This window comes from Lucilia cuprina, chromosome 2, assembly GCF_022045245.1.
Source record: "Lucilia cuprina isolate Lc7/37 chromosome 2, ASM2204524v1, whole genome shotgun sequence".
NCBI classification, from domain to species: domain Eukaryota; kingdom Metazoa; phylum Arthropoda; class Insecta; order Diptera; family Calliphoridae; genus Lucilia; species Lucilia cuprina.
Window position 1 is genome coordinate 44,230,637 of NC_060950.1, and position 23,497 is coordinate 44,254,133.

The following is a 23,497-nucleotide window of genomic DNA, read 5'->3' on the forward strand; positions in this document are numbered from 1 at the left end:
TCGATCGGTATACTTTAAGGTGGGTAATGGACCAATATTTTTGTATGTTACAAACATCAGCACAAACGTATAATACCCTCCCCACTATAGTGGTGTAGGGTATAAAAATTATCTTTCGACATCAACTGATGTTATAGGAGCAAATTTAAAAGATAATATTTCTTTGACACTTAATTTTGAAATTTGTCTTGAGGAAAGTCCTTTAAAATGTTTACAAATGCTTTCAATAATTTTCAATCCTTCATTTTTTCCTATTGCTCAAATTTTATTTTAATATTAGTTTTAGTACTACAATTTGGTATTTTATCAATATTTTTAAATGTTTGTTCCACTAAATTATACTCTTCGGTCAGTGTAATCCCAGCTGTTTGAAGTTTTTAATAAATGTTTCAATAAATCCAAAATTGACGTTATAAAAATTAATTAATTTTTTAATGTAGGTGTATTTAAAGCATCTTTAGCAATGTTAATAAACTGATACTCCTCAGCATTTAAAGCATTGATAAAGCCCGTAGATCAGGGTATTCCTTACAAATTGCTATTAATTTAGTTGCTGTGGACAGCTTTACCTTAGGCATTTTCTACAATTAAAAATGTCAATAAATTACTTTTATAAAGAAATATATTTCATTCTAACTTACCTTTTTTAAAATTTTTAATGAACACAGTATTCCTCTATAATTTTTATACCCTACACCACTATAGTGGGGAGGGTATTATACGTTTGTGCTGATGTTTGTAACATACAAAAATATTGGTCCAATACCCACCTTAAAGTATACCGATCGATTCAGAATCATTTTTTGAGTCGATTTAGACATGTCCGTCCGTCCGTCTGTCCGGCTGGCTGGCTGTCCATGTAAACCTTGTGCGCAAGGTACAGGCCGCAATTGCATGTTTTTTGGCACAAGGACGAAGCCTATTGAAAATGGTTGAAATCGGTCCACTATTTCACCTAGCCCCCATACAACCGTACCTCCCGATTTGAACTTTTTATGCTATAATTACGTCAAATATTCTGCTATCTCTCTAAAAATTGGCAGAAATAAGTTTTATATAAGTATAAATGATACTGCAGATTTTCGTAAGGATCGGCCTATATTTGACTCTAGCCCCCATACAAACCCCCCTTCAAAAAATGACTTAAACGTCTAAAATTGACTTGTACCCATTTGTATCGCAATGAAACTCAACAAAACTAACTGTTATTTAGAAATATTTGACCTATATAAAGCCTCATTTAGAAATTTTAGTTTTTTATCAATAAATAGCTTAAATATTTTGAAATCATGGTAATATTCAACATAAAAGTTTCTTTACAAAAAATAAAAATTCAAAATATATGTACATAACATTGTTCTACACCCAGGATCGGCAGACATATACTACTAAGCTTTTCACTTTTTTGTTCTATTTGAAATTTAATACTTTTGTAAACTCTAGTTTATATACATAGTTAACTTATGTACTAAATTAAACTGTATTTAGTTTATTTACCATGTATTAAACTTAACGAAACATAAGTATCCGTTATAACGTTGTGTGAAAATAGCATTTATAAGGCATTTATATAAGTAATAAACTTCTTTCTAAACCAGCTAAAGGTGAGAATTATACTTAAACAAAATCCCCTTTTTACCACTATTACATTGTGTTTTTTTTTCTCTTTTATTCTCCCACACTACAACTGCACTTTATAATTTCTCATTCCGTGAGAAATTATAAAGTCCTTAAAATCTATTGATCCTTTGAAAAGTTAATAATTCTAAAAACTACTTAATATGTAGTGTGGATGCTTAATAAGTACAACAATAATTGTACGAGCGACGACGTAACCTCCTTCTATGTAAATTTAGTAACGGCCAAATACACTGTGAAAGGAGTTGTGTGGTTCTACACAAATTGATAAAGCAACTAGTTAAATATGGTTAAAGTGATTTTCGGGGCAGGATCTATAGACCGATCATAAAAGATTCTTTAAGTAACATTTCTGTTCATAAAAGATATATTTTTTACGTAAAATTTTGAATCTATATCGTAATTTAGTAATAAGTAATGTGTGTTTATGTGATTTTCGAAAGAACCTTGATTTTCGGAACACCTATATTATGAACCGTTCGTGAAAAAATCTTGAAAAAGAATTTTTGTATACAAAACTAATATTTGTGTCAAATTTTGTATCAATAGCTTTACTTGGTGACAAGTAATGTGCGTTTAAGAGATTTTCTTACAATCACCTTGTATGACCAATTATGGTTCGATCGTAAAAAGAATCCTCAGTAACATTAATTTATATAAAGAAAAAGTTGTGGTTAAATTCCATATCTATATTATTATTTGGTAATAAGTATTGTGCATTTAAGTGATTTTCTGGAGGGGACCTTGAATGGGAGCTATGACCAAATATGAACCAATCGAAAAAAATATTCAAATAACATTTCTGTGTACAAAAATAGTTTTTATGCCAAATTTTGTACGGATATTTTTATTTAGCAATCAGTTATTTGCGTTTAAGTGTTTTCTGGAGGGGACCTTGTATGGGAACTATGACCAATTATTTTCCCAAAAAAAAAAAAAATCACATGAACATTTCATTTAGGGATATCCAGGATGCAGTTGGAATGTCAAAGTCGCCTAGTATGACAATATTGTCAGTTTGTCTCATACTATTTGCGATGGATTTTATTGAAGATACTTGATTTTCATTAAGTTGGAAGCTATATATCTTTGTTAAATGGCGATAGAAAGTCAAGCTTTTGTTTAACCCAATTTTTTAACTTTAAGTCCATTTATGACTGAAATTTCAAATAAAAACTAACTATAAAAATCAACTAAATGAAGTTTTTTACTCCGAAAAACTGCAAAATTTCACAACTTTTTAAATTTTGAAATTTAAAATTAATTTCTTTTGATTTCAAAAATAAATATAAAATCTATTTTGTCGATTTTTGTATTAAAATATATCATATGGTTCCCAATTACAGTTCAATAAGAACAAGCGATATCTCATTTAATTTGTGAGAAAATTCGGCTGTACCTGTACCCTTCACCATGAGGTGTTAAAAAGAATAGCTGGTATAAACATTTTTAACGCAGTCCCATTTTATAATTTCTCATCTAATTCGAGCTCTATATACTTAATTTTATGTTTCTAGATGCAATATTATAGAAAATTAAAAAGTACCTTTTGTCGAGCGAAAAAGTACCAAAAAGAAGCCTTTTATACGTACCTAATCTGTCCTTTACATACTAAATGTCATTTTTGTAGGTTCAATTTTATAAAAAATTCGGGCTCTACATACCTAATTTTATGTTTATAGGTCAAATTATAGAAATTTCAAAAAGTACCAAAAAGTCGCCTTTGATAGGTTATCACCTACACCGGCCCTACATACTTTTTTTTCATTTTCCTATGTTCAATATTACGAAAAAGTATCAAAAGTCGACCTAATCCGAACTCTAAATGCTAAATTTCATTTTTCTAGATTCAATATCATAAAAATTTTAAAAGGTACCTCATTAATTTTGAGCTCTACAAACTTAATTTCATGTTCTAGGTTCAAATATTATAGAAATTTCAAAAATACCTTTTGAAAAATGAAAAAGTACCAAAAAGTCCCCTTTTATGGGTTCTCTCTTAATCCGAGTCATATATACTTTAATTGAATGGTTCAATATTATAGAAATTTCAAAAAGTACCTTTGAAGAAAGAACAAGTTAGAGTGCTATATTCGGCTGACCCAAATCTTAAATACCTTCCACCAGCTACTTTTATATTATTTTTTTTTATTAATTGAAATAGAAATAAGTTTTCTCATGTCTTAAATAGAAAATCCCAAAAATTTAAGCATCTTAAATCTGTTACAATTGCAAGATTTATTAAACAATGCAAATACCATTTTCTTTTATATTTTTATTGCGCCCTAAGATATGCTTTAGATATTTTTAATAATTTGCATGTATACATGTGTGTGAAAGATTTAAGGAAATTCAAAATATATGTACATAACATTGTTCTACACCAAGGATCGGCAGACATATACTACTAAGCTTTTCCCTTTTTTGTTCTATTTGAAATTAAATACTTTTGTAAACTCTAGTTTATATACATAATTAGTTAACTTATGTACTAAATTAAACTATATTTAGTTTATTTACCATGTATTAAACTTAACGAAACATAAGTATCCGTTATAACGTTGTGTGAAAATAGCATTTAAGGCATTTATATAAGTAATAAACTTTCACTTCTTTCTAAACCAGCTAAAGGTGAGAATTATACTTAAACAAAATCCCCTTTTTACCACTATTATGCACTTTATAATTTCTCATTCCGTGAGAAATTATAAAGTCCTTAAAATCTATTAATCCTTTGAAAAGTTAATAATTCTAAAAACTACTTAATATGTAGTGTAGATGCTAAAAAAGTACAAAAATAATTGTACGAGCGACGACACAAACTCCTTCTATGACAGCTCAAATGAGACTGACTTGTGTTTTCTATGCGTTGGAGTAGTCTGTGTAAATTTAGTAACGGCCAAATACACTGTGTAAGGAGTTGTGTGGTTCTACACAAATTGATAATGCAACTAGTTAAATATGGTTAAAGTGATTTTCGGGGCAGGATCTATAGACCGATCATAAAAGATTCTTTAAGTAACATTTCTCTTCTTAAAAGATATATTTTTTACGTAAAATTTTGAATCTATATCGTAATTTAGTAATAAGTAATGTGTGTTTATGTGATTTTCGAAAGAACCTTGATTTTCGGAACACCTATATTATGAACCGTTCGTGAAAAAATCTTAAAAAAGAATTTTTGTATACAAAACTAATATTTGTGTCAAATTTTGTATCAATATTTTTATTTGGTGACAAGTAATGTGCGTTTAAGAGATTTTCTTACAAGCACCTTGTATGACCAATTATGGTTCGATCGTAAAAAGAATCCTCAGTAACATTAATTTATATAAAGAAAAAGTTGTGGTTAAATTCCATATCTATATTATTATTTGGTAATAAGTATTGTGCACTTAAGTGATTTTCTGGAGGGGACCTTGAATGGGAGCTATGACCAAATATGAACCAATCGAAAAAATATTCAAATAACATTTCTGTGTACATAAATAGTTTTTATGCCAAATTTTGTACGGATATTTTTATTTAGTAATCAGTTATTTGCGTTTAAGTGTTTTTTGGAGGGGACCTTGTATGGGAACTATGACCAATTATTTTCCCAAAAAAAAAAAAAAAATCACATGAACATTTCATTTAGGGATATCCAGGATGCAGTTGGAATGTAAAAGTCGCCTAGTATGACAATATTGTCAGTTTGTCTCATACTATTTGCGATGGATTTTATTGAAGATACCTGATTTTCATTAAGTTGGAAGCTAGAGTTCGGTGGTATATAGAGCATGTAACATATATAGAACTTGTATTAGTTTTTATAACAACAGCTACAAATTCAATATTTAGCGTATTGTCAATAAAAAGTTCTTATGCAGGATAGTTATTCGATACAACAATGAGGACACCATCACCTAATTAACCACATCTATCTCGTCGGAAAATTTAATATTTGCCACATAATATTTCGAAGTTGAATATATTATTATTTAACCAAGTTTCAGTAAACATTTTTTGGCCAGAAATCTGGATTAACAATTTCATCAAATATTTAAACTGAACAATAATTTTAAATGCTGCTTTCTTCGCTGATATTATTTTATAACCAAAAAGTCTGTGATTGCTTTATTAAGTTTAATTTTTAGGTAAATCTTTATATCAAGGATCGACAGACATATACTACTACATTTTGCACTTGTATATGTGAAAGAGCGTAAAAGCAAGAAATCAGAAATCATTGTACTCTCATCTCCACAAAAATGCATATATGGAAAATTTAAATGTGTTTGTTTGTATGTTTATTTGTTTGCACGTTATAGACTACTAAACTGCTGAACCGATTTTCTTGAAATTTTCACAATGTATAACTGTATATTAGGAAAATATAAAATCCGTATATTTGAGATAATATAACAGTTAGCGTCCTCAAATTTTGTTGGATCCACTTTAGCGTCGATATAATTATTTAGTATATAAAGTGGGCGGACTAGCGTTAGGGGGCGTGCCACGTCCCATATAAATTAAATACAAAAAATCGTTAATCTTGTAAAGTATTACAGTATTTTGCACGGATAACTTTAACATCCGTGTAAACATTTTGCGTAATATATTGGAGGAATACCCATTAGGGGAGCGGCACTTCCCATATTAATTTAATACAAAAATTTGTTTTTCTTGTAATATTATAACAGTTAGAGTCCTCTAATTTTGTAGGAGCCACTTTAGTGTCAATATGATTATTTAGGATAAAAAGTGAGCGGACTAGACTTAAATAAAATACAAAAATTTGTTTATCTTCGAAACTTTTACAGTTAGAATCTTAAAAAAAAGAATTTTAACATCCATGTTAATATTTTGGGTATTAAATTGGGCTTGGAGACCCCATATGAATAAAATAGAATAAATCGTATATCTGAGAAATTATTAGAGCTAGAATCTTTAAATTTTACTGGAAGAATTTTGACATTCATCTGAACATTTAGAGTATAACGAGTGTTCAAACATATTTGAACATAGTTTTAAAACTTATTTTGATGCATGGGTTAGGTCATAAAAACTATTCGATTAGTTCACTTGAGTTACAAATAAATATTTATGGCTTAGTCTTTTATGACCTTTAGTAATAATAGAATGCTAGCACTAAGATGCACATTAATTCTCTTGTTTATGTAACGCATAGATATTATGAGATATAATTAGAAATAGAGCATATTCTTATCACTAGTGCACTTGAAAACCCACCCTTAAATGGGAATATACAATTGATAAGATTGAATGCATCAAAAGAGTGCATGAGGTCTTATCTTAGTTCAAAGTTAGTTTTAAGATTTTGTTTAATAGTTCTTAAGTTTTTAGTTTTAAAAATAAATTTAGTGTTATTCAAGATTCGTAAGAGTGCTTTACAACCACTCGCGGTCCTGTAACATTTACCGGTAAATTTTGTATTTTTACTTAATACATTTTTTACAACGAGTGAACTTTTAACGAGGACTTGACATCTCCCATGAATAAAATACAAAATATTATTAATCTAGAAAAAGAACTAAATTAATCTTGCATAAATTGCTTTAATATTTATCTCAACATTTTGGAGGAAAAAGGGCGGACTTTCATCCGGGAAGCTTGAAGTCCCCACATGAATTAAATAGAAAAAATCGTATATATAAAGACTATTAGAGCTAGAATATTTAAATTTTATATGAATAACTTCAACATTCATATGAACATTTAAAAAATAACGGGCGGACTTTCAACGGGGGCTTGGTAATTGAATTAGATAAAAAATTTCGTATATCTTGAAAACTGTTAGATAATTCAAATTTTTATAGATAGAAATTTTCGAACTTGCAATAATTTGCTTGGCATCTCTCATATGTAACATATTGTTAATCTGGAAAACTATTGTGTTTAGAATTTTCAAAATCGTTAAGTGGGTTTTTTATTTATGATATATCCCAAGACATAAGAATAAGAATTTTTTTTTTGTGAATAAAAGTATATATTGAATTTTAGCACTAACAAATAAATCAGATAGTTATTGTACTATTTTAGAATTTAAATGAAGAGAAATTATAATAAACATTAAGAAAAATTATGTATTTAAATTTGATTGGGGTAGTGATGCACACAGGTATTAGCTAGTCAAACATAATTATGAACTTAAAAACCCTATTTGGCGGGTTTAGTTGTATCGGGGCTAGGTGAAATATGGACCGATGTTAACAATTTTCAATTTCGTCTACAGTACAATAAAAGATCATGTGGTAAATTTCATTGAATTATCTCCAAAATTGTTACCTGTAGTTTGATTACAAGGTTTACATGCTCTATTCGGGGGTACAGTTGTATGGTGGCTAGGTGAAATAATGGAACAATGTTATCCATTTTCTATAGGCTTCGTCTGCGGTACAATAGAAGATCATGTGCCAAATTTCATTGAATTATCTCCATAATTGCGACCTGTAGTTTGATTATAATGTTTACAAGCCCTATTCGGGGGTTCAATTGTATGGTGGCCTGGTGAAATAATAGACCGATCCTAACCTTTTTCAATAGGTTTCCTCCCTGAGGCAATAGAAAATCATGTACCAAATTTCATTGAATTATTTTTAAAATTGCGTTTGATTACAAGGTTTACAAGGACGGACGCTCAGAAAACGATTCTGAGCTTTACGGTTTGTATAGGACCAATATTATTATGCGTTACAAACATCAGCACAAACCCAATATACCCTCCCCACTAAAGAGGTGTAGGGTGTAAAAATGTTATTGCTTTTTATAATTTCATTTGTATTTATCCTTATATACTCAAATTAATAACATTCTATGAATATTATTATTTGAATTTTGAAAAAGTAAAACAAGATTAAAGTATTTGGTTTTCTATCTGACAAAACAATGGAAACTTTGGTGTTATATTAACAAAAATGGTTAGAACTTGTCAGAAACTCGGATTATAGTTTGAATTGCTGCTTGACATCATAGATACATTGAAACAATAATTGTGTCAAAAAATACATTTGAAAAATTTAGCTATTTGTTTTTTCAATTACATCTGCAAGGACAATTTTTGAGTCCATATCTTCGAAATTCTGTTTCTCATAGATTTTCTGTGCGGTTGAGATATGGTGAATAGGCTGGCCACTTCGATACAGGTATAACATTCAAGTCAAATCTTTTGGTTGCAACTCGAAATTTGATTTTTAGGGCCATCGTCGTTTTTAAATTTCCCAACTATGGGCCTAGTTTTCACAGCTGAGGAGTACTTTATTTTTCTTTATGGATCTCAACATTGTACCACACATAGTATATTTTTATAATCGAATATGGCCAATACCTTACCTTGAAAAACAGTTCTTTATATTCTTCGAGTCCAGTATTTTTCACCTTTCCTAAAACTAAATGTCCTAACTAAATTTAGACACGCCCAAAGAAGGACATTATTTCATATTAATTCGACCAGTTTATGTTATCTTTGGCAAAGAGTAGACGAGTTCTTTCTAAAACTCTAAGGTTTTCCCGCAAGGCCGGTATTATTTTCCATGTTTTAACCAAATTTAAATACTCGAACATAAATTTAATTAGCACAAGTGCAATGAAATCCAGAGTGGGAGCTTTCATAATTTGGCACTATGATAAAAACGCCTAAAATGACCCGCTGCGCAAAAAGGTGTGGTCTTCGTGCTTAGACGCGAAAAACCTCTACAGGAGCACCGCTTTCGTGTTAAGCTTCTTGCTACTTCTAGAGGCAACAAAACTTTTTGGTCGTTCGTAAAAAGTGTAAAGGATAATACTAGTTCTTCAATTCCAACGGATTTCAGGGGTGATCAACCATTCACTGACCCGGTTGATAAAGCTAACCTTTTAGCTGCGTTATTCTTGCTTGCCGGAAAGCAATCAATCAGAGCGCGTGCCGTTAAAATGGTTAGCATACCGGCTCTGGTCATGTAGCAATGCTCTTCGACACTAGCTCGTCTATTAGCTAATCTTTTCAGCATTCATGGCTGAAAGTTAAGAAAAGTATGGTTAGTTTACATCAAATATCTAGAGACCAACAAATTACTTAATGACCGCCAGTACGGCTTTCGTAGAGGACGTTCCACGGAAGAACTTCTGACATTCCTTTCGGAGAAATGTGGTGTCATTCCATTCACCATATTGCCGAAAGTAGTGTGGTGGCTGTTAATATTTCCAAGGCATTTGATAAAATGTGGCATGGTGCACTTGTATCAAAACTTGTTGCCTTTGGCGTCTGTAAAAACTTCACTCGATTTATTTCGAGCTTTCTCAGAGATCGCATTATACGAGTTGTTATAGATGGGATCTCTTCTGCAAGGCCACAGATTCATTCTTAAACATTCCCCGCCACTTTCGATGTGAAAAAGTTTAAATCAGATATCGACCAACACTACTCCCTCTATCCTCCCTCTCACAACCTATTTTCGTAGTAACAACACGATGCACTGCATGCCAAAATTGTTTGACCCATTCACTGTGAAAAGGCAATATTTAATGGTTAGGTTAAAGGATGACCACTACTTCGTAGTTCTACCCACTATTTCATTATTCCAAGAGGCTTTATGTGATTCTTTCACCCATAATTTTAGTTCTGCTTTTGTTGTGTTTGAAAGGTTAACTGCCTCGAGCTCCCTTCCCTTTAAAGCTTTTATATTCGCCCTTTCGTTGTCGACCACTCCCGACTGGCCTGGTATCCATATGATGTAAACATTACCTCTGATAGAGTATTCCCAGTACACATTGACTACGTGTCCTATAACCGCTTTTGGCCAGTTCGTCTAAAGTGAAGAGCCGGAATATCTAGCAATGTTTCCAGAGCCTTGGTTGAAGTAGTACACATGGCACCACTTAAACCCAAGCAGTATGTAGGAGTATGAATTCCCTGTAGTAGTTTGATATTGTACTTTTTTGTCTAATGCAGTCCACCAGATTATTGAAGCATAAACTAGAATTGGTCTAATTACACTTTTGTAAAGGACTAAGACCTTATTTCATGCCTATAGTTCTCCCATATATCGCCCAGCACCGATGTGCCTTGTTGCTCTAATTCTCTATGTGGTATATCCATTTCAATATCCGGTCAAGAATTATACCTAAGCGGTACACCCTGTGGTGTACCGCGAAATACCTTTTTCCTGATAGTTATATCGTACATCTTGAAATCTAGTTGATCCAGTCACGGAGCACCCGGTCAATGTCAATGCATACCGCCAGTGTATACAGTTTTCCATCAAAGAATGTAGTGGACAACTTCGTTTGAAGCGGTTTTTACTGATCGTCCCTTTACATAAGCATGCTGCTTATATTTAAGGTCTTTGTCCGGTATATTGTCTTTAACCATAATTTCAAGCATGCAGTGAATATATGTGACAGATATGCGAAAACCTACTCCATCTGCAAAAGTGCCGGGAGAAAATCTCTTGATTTCTCCTTTAACCATGTCAGATGTAATAACTCTTTCGGTATTAGCCTCCAATATCGGTATATCTATCTTATTCTATGTACTGGGTGGAAAATGACAGTTTATTAGGAGTTTTATTGTCTCCTCCATATCCTCTAGCCTCCTGCCCTTGTCATCGATCATAGATTCCGGCTAAACATGAGTTTTGGATAGGAACTTTTTTATCTTCAATGCGTCATTTACGCTATTTACCTGTTCACAAAAAGTTTCCAGGAGTATCGTTTGGCTTTTCGAACGATTTTCTTATAATCACCAAGTTTATTACGAAACTCATCTTAGTATACTGCGGTCCTTTGAGTTCCGGATCTCCTCGGTTATCCAGGGTTTCTCCTGGGCAGATCTATGCTCTCGCAGATGACATGTGTCGTCAAATGATTCAACCAGGGAATTTGTGAACGTTTCTACATTGAAAATTGCCCTGACCTAAAAGGTTGTTTAGAAAGGTCCCAAACATTGTCCAATTAGTTTTAAATTTATTCTAAAGCTTTATAGGCTATGGGTGTGGTCTTAGTATTTTAAATCTTATGTACAGATGGTTAGAAAGGGAGTGCAAGCCCGAAACTCTCCAAACCAGAATTCGTTTATAAGCTCTTCTGAACATATATCTAATACTTCTCCTGTGATTCCATTGACGAAGTTATTTTTATTACCATTCTCTATTTTGGAAAGGGCAGCTGTACTTTCTTCTGCGAGTTAGTCGTAACTTCATCGATTTTAGGATTTGACTCCTCAACCTTATCAGTAGTCGCTACTGATGCTGTATTCTTTGGTTGTGTCCTCCTCTTCGGGACTTTTTTTAACACCTTACAATCGGCACCTTCCCAATTTTGAGTATGACAGCTTTAGAAGCGAAGTAAGCCATCCCTGACAAGACTAGCTATGGATTCCATATCGATAACTATTACAAGGGCACTAGATATTCAGATCTTAAGTTTTTTACAACAAATATAAAGGTTTTAAAGACTGCTTTATGTACTATAATACAGGACTAGACATGGAATTCATATCGATACCTATTACCAGGGCACTAGATATTCATAGATGCACTAGGTATTCAGATCTTAAGTTTTTTACAACAAATATAAATGTTTTAAAGACTGCTTTATGTACTATAATACCACTTTAACAGAACCACAACTTCGAGAATAAGAAACAACTTTAAAGAGTATATATTTAATTTTTGAAAGTGAAAGCTGTATTTTTGTATAAATTATATTTCTTCCGAATTTTATTATTTGGTAATGTGTTTAGCGGAACTATGGGCTAAAAAGCTGAAATTAATCTGATATTGAACCTGGAAACATGAAATTAAGAATATATGGCCCGGATTAAGTAAGGATCCATAAAAGGTGACATTTTTATAATCGTTCCTCAAAAAGTACTTTTTGATATTTGTATAATATTGAACCTATAAGCATGAAAAATTTACTTTTTGATTTTTTGCATAATATTGAACCTAGGAATGTGAAATTAAACATGTATTGCCGGGATTACGTGAGAACCTCAAATAGAGAATATTTTAGTACTTTTCGTTCTTCAAAAGGTACTTTTTTAAATTGAACCTAGAAACATGAAATTAAGCATGTATGGACTGGATTAAATGTGATCCCATAAAAGGAGTATTTTTGGTACTTTTTGGTTCTTCAAAAGGTACGTTTTAAAATTACTATAATATTGAACCTAGAAACATGAAATTAAGCATATATGGCCCGGATTAAGAGAGATCCCATAAAAAGGGGTGTTTTTGATACTTTATCGTTCTTCAAAGGTACTTTTTTAAATTTCTATAATATTAAACATAGAAACATGAAATGCAACATGTATAGCCCGGATTAAGTGAGAACCTTAAATAGAGATTTTTGGTACTTTTCGGTCTTCAAAAAGTACGTTTTGAAATTTCTATAATATTGAACCTAGAAGCATGATATTAAGTATGTATTTTGATATTTCTATAATATTAAACCTAGAAACATGAATTTAAACATGTCTGGCCCGTATTAAGCTAGAATCCATAATAGGAGACTTTTTGGTACTTTTTCGTTCATCAAAAGGTAGTTTTTGAAATTTCTACAGTATTGAACCTAGAAGCATGAAATTAAGTATGTATGACCCGGATAAAGTTAGAACCCATAAAAATTTTTTATAATATTAGACCCAGAAACATGAAATTAAGCATGTATGTCCCGGATTAAGTGAGTCCCTATAGAAGGGTACTTTATGGTACGTTCTTCAAAAGGTACTCTTTGAATTTTCTAAAATATACAACAACAACATTAAAAAATAGAGAGGTTAACACAATTTTATAATGCCTATAAAACGGCTCGCTTACAAGGTAGAGGGTTATAAGCTAGTATGATAGAAAATTTTTGGAAATATGCCAAATATATGCAATTTAAAGCAACATATGCAATTTATGCCTTTACAACAAAATATGTTAAAATATGCAACAACAAATCGATGCCATTTTGTAGCAAATTCTTTGATTCGAAAAGAAAACTAGTTAAAAGTTATTTTGAGTTACTGACTAAATACATGCATTTGCATAGAAATCCTTGCCCTACCTATTACAAATATAGTTCTCTCATGTTCTCCTTTCCTATAAAAGTCATCCCATTTTTCAATAGCCAGCTCAGTATTTTGACCTCTAAGAATTTCAAGTATACTTTCTTTACCCAGTTTACTGCCCCATCCTTTTATGTAGACAGTGGACCTTAAGTGGAAGTTCACTCTTCTTTGCCAGTCCCGGCTTAGCGCCGTCCCAGGAAGGAGAGACACTTTCCACCAAGTTGTAAAGGGTGAGATGCCAACCTCATCAACATAACTCCCATGCTAAACTCACAGCTGGCGCACTTTATTGGTTGTTTGCCCTTTGACGCGATTGCGTGGTCCACTTTCTTATTGTTCACCAGATCTTCTACCATACTCTGCTGGTCTATTGGAATTTTGTCTTCGGATTACCGACATCGTAAACTGCATAGCAGAGATCATCCCGGTGTTTTACGTCTTCTTTGGCGTAAGATGACGGATCCTTTCCTTATCCACCATCTAGCTTCACCTTCCTCGTTTTCCTGGGCTTCTTTTGAGATACCCTTGGCTCTACTTCATCCTTCTTGGGATTTGCTATAATGGTGTTGTCATTATCATCTGAGGATTCAGAGTCGGAACCCTCATCTATGTTTAAAGACTGAGGTAGTTTAGAGCCCTCTCCGAGTACATCCTTCTCTTTCAACCCCATAATTTTGCCAATAGCATGCTGTGCACTTAACACATTGTCCTTCACGGAGGCCGCCGGTACTGGGTTATTTAGGCGCTGCACCGTAATTTTTATCTTTTACTTTTGTTTTACATGAGTGAAACAAAACTGGAGGAGGACAGATGGTTTATCACAATCCTCTCTCCTGAGAAAGCTTTATTTAATAATACAAAAATATGTTTTTGTCTTCGAACATATAATTTTTGTCATTCGAATTAAAATTATTCGATTAATCGAGGAAAAATATTAGTTTTTCTTCGAACGAATAAAAAATTTCCAATTTAGAATAAGAAATAATTCGAACAATTTTTGTCGAAAAATCGAATATTCGAATAATGTTTTAATGTTACTTTTTACCCATGTTTTATTGTACAGTAGGACTTTGTTTATCCGTGATTCGATTATTCTTCAATATCAATTATCCGGGATTGAAAAATAAATTTTTTGCATCGACTTAATTTTATTTTGGATTGACTTAAAATTTTCAGCACCGTTTAACCGTGATTACCTCTATTGTTCGTAATTATAAGAAAATTCTATTATTTTTTAACAACCATGAACAATTAGAACAAATCGAAAAGGGGAATTCCAGTAAAACGAAAATACTAAATTGGAAAATAAGATAAAAAACATTACACGATTATTTTTAGAAATTACACAATATGAAATCCTTATCTATTGTTTACTGTTTTCAAACAAAATTATTATTTTATATTTTGAATGTATGAATATAAGATCCTTCAAATTATTTTATTTTTATATAAATATGTACATATTTATCTATTATTTATTAAAAATATAAATTAACCGGGAAAATTGATTATACAAAAGGCTTATGGCCTCGACAACACGGAAAATTGAGGTCCCACTGTAATATTGAATTGAATTTCATTAATTTTTTGTAAAACGAAAACTAAATCAAAAGATCATTTATAATTGAAACAAATCTTTTAATGCTTTTTCTGTTTTAAAAGTGATTCTATTGTTTTTTAAATGCTTGCAATAAGTGAAACAGATAGTTCCTAAACAAGGCATACACGATACAACCGCTGATACAATAAAAGAAGCTTGGTTGCAAAATTGCAAAGTGTGGGGATAGCTTTAAGAAGTTGTGAGATGAATGTACGAAAGATCAAAATGTTTTAATCTTTTTTCAAGTTTTACAAACGGGTCGCAGCATAAAAATGCTTGTCGTACAACATTATTCAATTTATTCTTCATTTTAAAACTATTCAAATTTTTATTTATTATATAAAAAAGAAAAAAATTAGAATTAAATTTGTTTTACAAAATAAAGTTGTATTAAGAGATTGTTTTTACAATTTTAACATTTATGTGCAATAACGTAACTTTGTTGTAAACAAAGGTGTTTAAAAGGTCGCATCGTGTATTCCTTGCAAAAAAAACTGTTTATTTAGAATTTAGGTATTTTTAAGCGAGTCATGTACGTTAAAGTAATTTTCTGTTGAGATTTTTATATCGATTATTGGCCGATACTCACAATTATTTATAAGCTAGTTATCTTCGTTATAGTAATTATTTTTATTAATTACTATTAAAAATTATTGAGAACATAACTTATGACTTGCTGCAAAAGATCTGTTCACAATCACTGTTACTACACTTTAGTAGGTACAATATACAACTTGATTGTGAATTGAACAAATGTTTATTATTTATTGAGGGTATATATTATATTATCTGTGTGACTGCAAGTAATTATTTGCAAATTATATTATATTTTAAAAACGCCTGATATTGTATCAAAATTAATTTCCAAAAGTGCATTTTATCCAACACTACACATAATTGGTAATGGAATATTGCTTTTTTTACAGAAACGGGTTTCCCAGGATGATAACATACTACCAAATACAAAATAATACACCATTAACATCGTACATAATTATTCAAAAATAATACCTGATTACCAAATTAACCGAAATACGTTTATCATATTTTTATAACATTTACCTCGTTTTTTAACATTACACGCCTTCATATATATAAACGCACATAAAAACATGTTATACATGAATATCTTAAATATCCAAAGAACTAAACATAATTATATAATTATTTATTTGATATATGTGAATAATTTGTAATGGTAAGTACATATCATTGTAGCAAACTTTTTGGTAGAAAAAAACAACATGTATTTTGTTTTTGTACTAGAATCAGACTAATGTCAAAAATGACATAATAAATGTAGAAAAATAACATTCTTAACATGTAAACAATAACAACTTTTGACATTATCAGCTGCTTTATTGCAGTCACCTTATTGCAGTCACCTTACTTTATTATGTCATGGTTTAACCTTTAACTTATGACGTGAAATTTTTTAGCGTTAATGAAGAGGTGGTGTAAATTATACACCCGATTTATTTAATATATAATTTTTAATGTTATACTTATATCATTCAAATTAGATTGCTTCTAAAAAAATCTATCTTCTACATATATAAAAATGAATGTGTGTTTGTTTGTATGTTTGTATGCACCGATTTTCTTCAAATTTTCACAGCGTATTCCTATTTGCACAGGTAGCCTATTACGGCTTTACTTGGGTCCATGTTAATCCCTAACCTTTAGGTTAGGTTTACACAAATATTTAATGTAACAGTTAGAGTCCTCAAATTTTGTCGGAGCCACTTTTATATTCATCTAAACATTTTGGGGAAAATGGCCAGAATTTCATCAAGGGGGCTTGGCACCCCATATGAATTAATTAGAAAAAAATTATATCTGAGAAACAATTAGAGCTGGAATCTTAAAATTTTACATGAAGAACTTTGACATCCATTTGAACATTTAGAGAAAAATGGGCGAACTTTCATGGCGGAAATTGGCATCTCCCATATGAACAGAATTTCGTATATCTGGAAAACAATTAGATTATTCACATTTTTCATAGGTTACATTTAAATCTTTATTAACGTTTCGAAAAATTGGCGAACATGCAATAATTTGAATTTGACATCTTATTATATATATGAAAAATGATTATAGTTAGAATTTTCGAAATTGTTAGGTGGTTTTAATACCCTACACCACTATAGTGGGAAGGATATTATGCGTTTGTGCTGATGTTTGTAACACCAAAAAAAATCGGCTCAGAATCACTTTCTGAGTAGATTTATTCCCCTTCAAAAACTTCCAATAAAACGATTAAAGCCTACATAAATATCTTTGGGGTAGACGTGAATTCCTTTACTAAAATTTATAAGGATAGACCCATATTTACCCTTACTCCCCTATGAGCCCTCTTGTAGAAAATCTCTTTTGTTGTCAATAATACGTAAAAATATTCCACAATACGGTTAAAGCACCAATTAAATGCTTTATTTTTTAAAATTATCCACTTTTTTAACATACTGACTGGTGTAGGGTATCATATAGTTGGCAATGTCCGACTATACATTCATACTTGTTTTTATATTGCTTTTAGGGTAGCAAAACACACTGGGTATAGCTAGTTATTAATAAAAACAAAAATATAATTTAAAATTTATTTAAAAAAATGAACTATTTTCGCAAGCCTCTTTTTTACAAACCAAAATAATAAAAAAGAGAATTTAAAAATTACTACAATGTCATAAGTTAAAGGATAATCTCAAAACAAGTTAAACTGCTATATTCGGCTGTGCCGAATCTTTAATATCCTCCACCAGAAAGCTTCTTTTTATTAAAACCCATTTAACAATCTAATTTTAGATAACTCGACAAAAGTTTTGTTTTCGTAGTGAGGGTCTTACCACCACCATCAGTGGTGATAGAGGCTATATATAAGTTTGTCATTCCATTTGAATCACTGAAAAATATTCATCTAAGACCCAACAAAGTATATATATTTTTGATCCTTATGAAATTCTGAGTCTGATTTATATATGTCCGTATAAAAAACGCTCACTTAACGTGAGAAATGAAACTAAAAAAAATTCATTGTTATCCTAAGCAGTTTGATTTGAAAGTCAGCAAGTTTGCTGAAAAATTTTCAGAGTTATGAGTAAAAATTTGAGACAACCTCGAAAAAATTGTGTTTTTTCACATATTTATGTATACTTATTACAAAAACGCTGCATATAAATTGATTATTTTTGCCACAGATGCAACTCTTGATTTATATACCTCCCATACAAATGTGTATATTCCCGAAAATGTGTTTATTGTTAATAACTTCCGTTAGAATGTCGATATCTTCAGAATACTACAGTTTTATGTCAATAGAATTCATACTTAGGAAAATATTTTTCATTACCCCATATTTGGTCATACCTTCTTTACAAGGTTCCCTCCCGAAAATCACTTAGACGCCCTAAAGTCATTGCCTAAATAAGATATTTGCACAAATATTACTTATATATGCAGAAATGTTACCATAATTTTTTTTCGATCGGTTCATAATTGGTCATAGCTACCATACAAAATCCCCTCCCGAAAATCAGTTAAACGCACGTAACTTATTACCTAATTAAGATATTTATACGAAATTTGGCAAAAATATTACATTTATATACGCAAATGTAGCCGTATTGTTTCCGTACGGCCTATAATTGGTCATATCTTACATATAAGGTCACCTCTCGAAAATCAATTTGACGCACATAACTCAATACCTAATTAAGTTAAAAACAAGTAAGAGTGCTATATTCGGCTGTGCCGAATCTTATATACCCTTCACCATAGTGTATTTTAAACATCTTTTATAAATTTTAAATTATTTCCTGACTACATTATTATTACATCAAAAGCTAAATAAAAAGAACAACAACAACGCTAAACGAAATAAAACACAAAATACACAAGGCATCTAAACCAACAGACATCTAAACATACATAACGAAAAACACAGAAAAACAAAAATAACAGCGCAATGACGCCAACAGCATCCAAACATACAAAAAATACACAGCTGAATAAAACCAAATACACACACATACATCTTTTTCTAATATAGAGTGTTGTTGTTGCTTTTTTTAACAAAGCATGAAAAAAATATGAAATTTTCAGAGGTTGTCTCGGATTTTTGATCATATCTCCGTTATTTACCGACCGATTTTGCTGATTTTAAATAGCGATCTTCTCGAAAGCATGTCTAATAGAATTATTGAAGATTCGGATCTCGCCGATATCTGGGGTTCCTAAAAACTGATTTCAACAGACAGACAGACGGACATGGCTTAATCGACTCCGCTGTCTATAAGGATCCAGAATATATATACTTTATAGGGTCGGAAAATTATATTATAGAAATTACAAACGGAATGACAATTTGGCACAAATATTATTCTATATAGAGAAAATACACTTTAAATTTGTATAAAATTGTTGGTAACTCCGATACAAGGAAAAACACTTTTACACATTACCAAATAATGTTTTGCACAAATAATTCTTCTTATTTTTTTGTCAAAAAAACACGAGAAAACTTATTTAAACAAATATTAAACAAAATATTAATATGATGAAAGTAGCTGGTGGAGAGTATTTAAGAGTATAGCGCTCTAACTTGTTCAAAATATATTTTATCTAAATACATCTTATAAACACGACTTTTTGTTACTTTTTGCGCTAACGGAAAAATAAAAAAAATATGTGAAATACTTTTGTCGTTTAAAAAAAATAACAAATTTTAAAAAAGACAAAGAATAAAAAATATATTTTTTTCGTTTGTAAATTATTAATTGTTTGTTCTGTTTAAGTGATGAGAAAACTATAAAGTGCTAATATCCTCGCAATTTCGCGAAGAAAATTTTATGAGTGTGTTAAGTTCTCACAAGCAGTGTTGCCAGAACTCCTTCAGAAAAAAAGTGCAAAAGGACAGTCAAAAAAGTGCAAATTCGTTGAAAAAAGTTCTAAATTCAAATCAAGTTTTTAAAAGTCGATTAAGCCTTGCAATTATACACATAATTCAGTAATACGTATTTAGACAAAATTTTATTTAAAATTTCACTAATTGGTATACAATTTGACATTGAATAATAAAAATCCATGACATTTTGAGTTTCCAAATAAAACCAAGTAATTTTTCAAAATTTGGTGTCACTACATGCTGAAAAAGCTAATATCCTCCAAAAACACCTTAAATCCTCCACCCATATAAGTTTGTCATTTCGTGAGTGACACCAAGAAATATTCATTTGAGACCCAACAAAGTGTAAATATTCTGGGTCCTTGTGAAATGCTGTCTGTTTAATTAAAACACGCTCAAGCTAAAAAAATAAACTAAATATGAACAGAAATCATAATGCAAACTCAGAAATCGGTCAACAATTTGTCATAACTCCCACATAAGGCCCAATTCAAAAAATCACTAAATAGGATATATTTCATTGTCAAATAAAGCTACAATGACAAAATTCGATACAAATATGTTTTCTCTATGTATCAATCACTCTACTAAATTTTTTCCAAATCGGTCCATATTTGGCCATAGTTTCCATATAAGGTCCTCTTCGGAAAATCACTTAAACGCATATATTTTATTGAATGTTTAAAGTTATCTGGATAAAATTCGACTTGAGTATATTTTGTGTACATTATTTGTCATAGCTTAGATATAAGGTAAGTACATTTCTGAAATCCCTTAAAAGCTATATGGACAAAATTCGGTACTAAAATAATTTCTTTTTATATGAAAATTGTGATTTGTAGAGTGGACACAAAGTTTACATGGACACACAGACGGACATAAATTTTTGTTTAGATTAGCATAAAAGTGTATTTTTGGAATTTTTTCATTACGCATAGAGAAGCAGATGAAATAATCACCACTACACACGCTATTGGCCTTACTGTAAAATTGGGTGCATAATTAATGAACATAAGAATGATAATTTCTTCACATAGAAACAACATTTAAAATTAAAATGTATAAAAAATGTAATAAACTAGATGAACTTATTTACTTTCATTGTTATGCATTCTAGAAAATTATTTAAAGTGTATGATGTTTTTGTAAATTATGCTCTTGTTTTTGCTAGTTGTTTTTGTTTTTCAAGTTGTGTTTGCAATTTCTCTATCTGAAAGTAAATATATTCTATTAGCTTTAGAAAAGTACACTTGTGAAGTTTTAATTATTTTTTTAAATAAATATAAATAAACATATTTATTATTAAACAAAATACAAATGACAAAATTATATATTTATATATATGGAAACACTAACAAAAAATGTATGCGTGCGACATTTTTATATAGAGATTTCCCCCCGTTCGAAGGAAAATAACTCTGTTACAATAGAAAATTCTATTCCGGCGGAGTAAAAACTTGGTTCCAAAATATAATTTTATAACAGGAGCCGCAATGGCTCAAAAGTTTCCAAGTGCATTTACAACGGGAAAATATCCTTTAAATTCCACATTTTATGGGTTAAGAATGTCCGATTTTAATAATACTTGGAATAGAGTTGAAATTAGTTTAACAAAGTTTCATATTTCGAATTCATGTGCTGTGGCCTGGGAAATTTGCAATAACTTTAAACAATTCCAACCAATTTCTGTGTTTTATATCTTTCTGAAATGTTAATTATTCTGTCAGCCTAATTTAATATAGTTTTAAAAGCCATAGGGCACTGGCACACGTTTTATGGTATACGGGTCTGCGGATGATTAAACGAATGCCGCGAAAATCCCGAAATAACACAAATTTAAAAAAAGTAATTTTCTTTTATATTTTTTAACAACTTTTCAAAAATATTTATTAAACCCACCATCAAAAAGATGAGGGGGTATGTTGATTTTGTCATTCCGTTTGTAACACATCGAAATATTGGTCATAGACTCTTAAAAGTATATATATTCTTGGTTCTCATGAAACTCTAAGACGATCTAGACATGTCTGTCCGTCTGTTGAAAGCACGATAGAGTCCGAATAGAAAGAGCTACAGAGTTAAAATTTCACATAAATATTTTTTATAGGTAAGCTTTGTTTGGTATTGAAAATTTGCATTATCGGTAAACGTTTTCGAATAGCCCCCATACAAGTAGCCCCTCGAAAAGCAGCTTTAACAGCCATAACTTGTTTAAAAATACAAATACAGCGATGAAATTCGACATAAGTAATCAATTGTGACTTGATCGGGAAAAAGTTTTACAATAAAATTTATGTATATGAAGGAAATATTTGTTGCAAATTTTGTATAAATATCTTAATTAGGTAATGAGTTATGTGCGTTTAAGTGATTTTCCGGAAGGGACCTTGTATGAGAGCTATGACCAATTGTAAACCGATCGAAAAAAATTACAGAAACATTTCTGTATACATAGGTTAATAATTGTGACAACAAACGTAGAAATTGTATATATTAAACGTAAGCGGATCGGAGGTATATATTAAATAGACGAATACTTCCTTGTATTTTACTTCAAATAGGTGGTTCATTAGGTAAGACTCAAGTAATTTATGAGCAAATGGTGGCAATAAACATTTGATTTTATAAACCAGACCGCTATGCCACACTTTGTCAATAGCTTGAGCAACATTATAAAATTGCAGTATTATCTTGAAGATCAAAAAATTTTATTATCTACGTAATACGATTGACTGTTCTATAGTTCCATAATGTTCACGGAAGCCAAATTGGTGAACTGGAATCAGGGTTTGTTTTTGATTTACTGTGTTTCGCTTTTTCTTATTTGCTCAACTACAACTATGAGAAAATAAAACATCAAAGACGAAAAATCAAAATTAAAAATTTATGATAAAATAGTTTTAAGAGAAAAACCGTTTACGTAAGTGTGTATACTATATACATATGTACATATATGTATATATAGTTTTTTGTAAATAATAAATTTTCGTATTTTTTCCTTAATGCAAGAACATGTAGCGTGGATCGAAAATACGTTTTACTGAAATCATGATTTTAGAGGGGGGTCAAGTTAACTTTTTGGAATATTTTGCATTAAATTCTTCAAACCACCTAAAATATTGGTTCTAGACCCACCTTAAAGCATACCAATCGGCTCAAAATCACTTTCGATTTAGCTATGTCCGTCTGTGTGTCCATATAAACCTTGTGCGCATGCTAATTTGAAAAGTGTTGAGAAAAATATAAAAGATCTAAATTACATCAATATGTTGGGAAATATTATCCATCAAATAATTTTAATAAATCTTGGGGTTTAGGT

General features: G+C 30.7%; 1 protein-coding gene across 5 annotated transcripts in view; it reads left to right on the top strand.

Annotated features, from left to right (window-relative positions):
* LOC124419329 overlaps nt 1-23,497 on the top strand; it is a 286,456-nt gene that overhangs the window by 163,337 nt on the left and 99,622 nt on the right. The window contains exon 4 of one of the 5 annotated variants that reach the window (XM_046948183.1): nt 16,199-16,415. The exons of the other annotated variants lie outside the window; for them this stretch is intronic. Coding sequence (XP_046804139.1) covers nt 16,199-16,243 — 45 coding nt within the window. The 3' untranslated portion in view covers nt 16,244-16,415. Of the gene's footprint in view, nt 1-16,198; nt 16,416-23,497 lie in introns of those variants that run through there. 5 annotated transcript variants of the gene reach the window in all.